At 45.0% G+C, this 3,010-nt stretch overlaps 1 protein-coding gene across 1 annotated transcript; it reads left to right on the forward strand.

Annotated features, from left to right (window-relative positions):
- Positions 1–276: 276 nt before the first annotated feature.
- On the forward strand, positions 277–2,779 carry LOC115354206 (uncharacterized). Its single transcript, XM_030044470.1, has 6 exons — positions 277–353; positions 729–1,389; positions 1,571–1,707; positions 1,744–1,780; positions 1,991–2,301; positions 2,772–2,779. The coding sequence occupies exons 2-6, from the start codon at positions 1,160–1,162 to the stop codon at positions 2,777–2,779; spliced, it is 723 nt and encodes a 240-aa protein (XP_029900330.1). The 5' UTR covers positions 277–353; positions 729–1,159.
- The last annotated feature ends 231 nt before the right edge of the window (positions 2,780–3,010 follow it).

The following is a 3,010-nucleotide window of genomic DNA, read 5'->3' on the forward strand; positions in this document are numbered from 1 at the left end:
GGCCACTCTTTTGAATTGGGGTTCACAGCTCACCACCTTTTTCACCACTCATGAGTTTGCATGTCTGTTTTCAGGTGCGGAGACTGGCATATCAGTACGCAATGCGCTTTGGTGTCAAACACCCAGAGGCGTGGAAGAAGGCAGGGATTGGTTTACTTCCTTCCTGCGACGCAATCAAAGCCTGTCACTCCGCAAACCTCAGGCAACAAGTATGGCAAGGGCCGCTAGTTTTAATAAACACAATGTGTCGACTTTCTTCAGTAACCTTGACAGCTTATACAAGAAGCATGGGTTCCAGTCATGTGTGGAACATGGACGACACCGGGGTCTCGACCGTCCAAACCCCAGAGAAGGTAAAATCAGTCAGTTTTATTGGTCACATGCTTACTGTAAAAAATTTAGCTTGCAGTGAAATGTCATGCTGGCTAGGTTACTATAACTTGTGCTGCAAGAGTACAAATATATGAATAAATAAATAAATATAGGTCTTCACAAATTCATAGATGTAAATACAGTTACAACTTACAAATACCAAGGAACATGTCAGTGCTGGCTGCTGCAACAGAAGTCTAAATAAATAAATAAATATACATATACGTATACATACCTACATATAAATACAATTAAAGATAAAGGTCCAATACATACATATAAATGCAATTAAAGATAAAGTTCCGATACATAAATATAAACACTAATTACAATTACTACTCTCATTCACTTTCCAGGTTCTTGCTCCAAGAGGTAAACGCCAGATTGGGGCCATGACCTCTGGTGAGAGAGGGAGTTTAGTGACTGTGGCAGTGGCAGTAAATGCTCTGGGCAACTCCACCCCCCCCCTTTCTTCATCTTCCCCCGCAAGAAGTACGGTCCATTCTTCATCCGGGACGCACCAACTGGATCAGTCGGAGCAGCCAACGGGTCTGGGTGGATGTAGGAAGAGGAGTTTTTACTTTTTCTAGATCATTTTGCTAACCACACGAAAGCCACCCCTGAGTCCAAGGTCCTGCTTCTACTGGACAATCACTCATCCCATGTGTCTGTGGCTGCCCTGGATTTCTGCAAAGCCAGAGGCATAGTGCTGCTCACCTTCCCGGCTCACTGTACTCATAAGCTCCAACCCCTGGATAGAAGAGTCTTTCGGTCTTTCAAGGGCAGAATGGACAGGCACTTTGATCTATGGATGAGGTCCCACCCAGGAATCAACACCACCATCTATGACCTCCCAGGCATCGTGGCCATGGCATGGCCACAGGCGGTGACCCCTGTGAATGTCACCTCAGGGTTTAGATGCACAGGCATCTGGCCCTTCAACCCAGACGTCTTTGATGATGATGACTTTGCCCCAGCCTCAGTCACAGACAGGCCAGAGCCCTCTGAACTTGAAGGGTATGTTCACTATGTTGGCTAATCTACAAGTCGACCTACCCCTATGTGGCATCCCATTCTACACTGGCATATTTCTGTCTGATATCCTATTGAGATTTATTGATAGAAGGCCTGGCTAGTCTGTCTTTTCAAATCATCTCACTAATTCAAGCTTTTTCTTTTTTGTCATTCTCTCTCTCAGGAGGTCCAGTGGTCAGAGTATCCTGGGGTCAGAGAGTGCTGCTCCTGACTCCTCTCCATCAGAGCCCTCTCCTTCCACTCCTCCTGGCTCCTCTGCCATGATCCATGCTGTGTCTACTCCTGCCCCATACGGAGCAGGTGCCCCAGCAAAGAAGACCGCCCCATACAGAGTAGGTGCCCCAGCAGAGAAGACCGTTGGTGATTCCCAACGGTAAGTTCACTTGTCTAGCCCTACTAGTCTAGTAGAATGTGGTGTGGATGTTATTGTCAGTAACACTATACACAAGGGAGTCTATCCCCTTTACAATGTTCTAGACCAGGGAGTAAAGATCACATTATGATTTTTTTTAAAAGAATGTCACATGCACAATAGCCTACTGTGTGCCTATAATCTGTCTATTTTTCTTTCCTAACTAAAAAGTGGAACAGAACCAAGTGGAAGTGCTGCTGTTTGCTCCTCTCCTGCGGAGCCCTCTCTCTCTGCATTCAAGTCTGCATTCAACCCCCAGGAGGTCCGACCCTTCCCAAAGGCCGGAGAGCGGAAGACCAACAAAAGGCCAAAGAAGCTGTCGGTCAACGCAGTTGTTACAGACACACCTGTCAAACAGGCCCTACAAGATGAGGCAGAGAGGAGAACACAAAGAAAGCAGGTCAAGAGAAAGATCGCCACTCCAGGCCCCAATGCGCCACCAACCAAGGCCAAAAGAAGTTCAAAGAGTTCAAAGAAGAATTGTATGTGCCTTGTATGTAATGAGGATTCTGCTCCTGGGGAGAAGTGGGTGAAATGTGTCCTCTGTCCCGGGTGGTCTCACGAGTTGTGCACAGATGGGGGTGAGCATTACATTTGTCATAACTGTGATGATTAATGTGTTATCTATGTTTCCCCCATCTATGCACAACTCATGAGACCATTCCTATTTATTTAAAAATCTCTGTCATGTGTTGGCTTAGAGAGAGCTTGTTATGTTGGACATTTTTTGCCTTTTTGTTTAAGAGAGCTAATCATGTTGGACATTTTTTACCTGTTTTTTTTTTTTTTACCTGTTTATCCTGTTTGTACCTTTTTACACTTAGCCGTTGCTAAGAGTGATAGCTTGTCGTGTTTGGACAAGATAGCTTTTGGCTCTGTTATTGAGCACCTTTATTGTGTTTGCCACTGTTGTGGATAGACCATGTCAGGCCTTCATGCCGTTAATCTGTAGTCTCCTAAGGGGCTTGATCTGTTCCTGATCAGATGTGCACTTTAAGTACCAATAGTCAGTGTTGTGACTGTTCACTTTAAAAAATATATAATAAAAGTATTTTTTTACCCACTCGTCATTATTATTGATAGAAAGCCTACAGTGGCGTACCTTTAGTTTTCGGGGCCCACCCTGCAAGCTTGAACCTCCCCCTCTCCCCCCTCAGAAAAAAAAGAGTGTAAAAAGCTAATATTTCATGC

This window comes from Myripristis murdjan, chromosome 3 (assembly GCF_902150065.1).
Source record: "Myripristis murdjan chromosome 3, fMyrMur1.1, whole genome shotgun sequence".
NCBI lineage: Eukaryota > Metazoa > Chordata > Actinopteri > Holocentriformes > Holocentridae > Myripristis > Myripristis murdjan.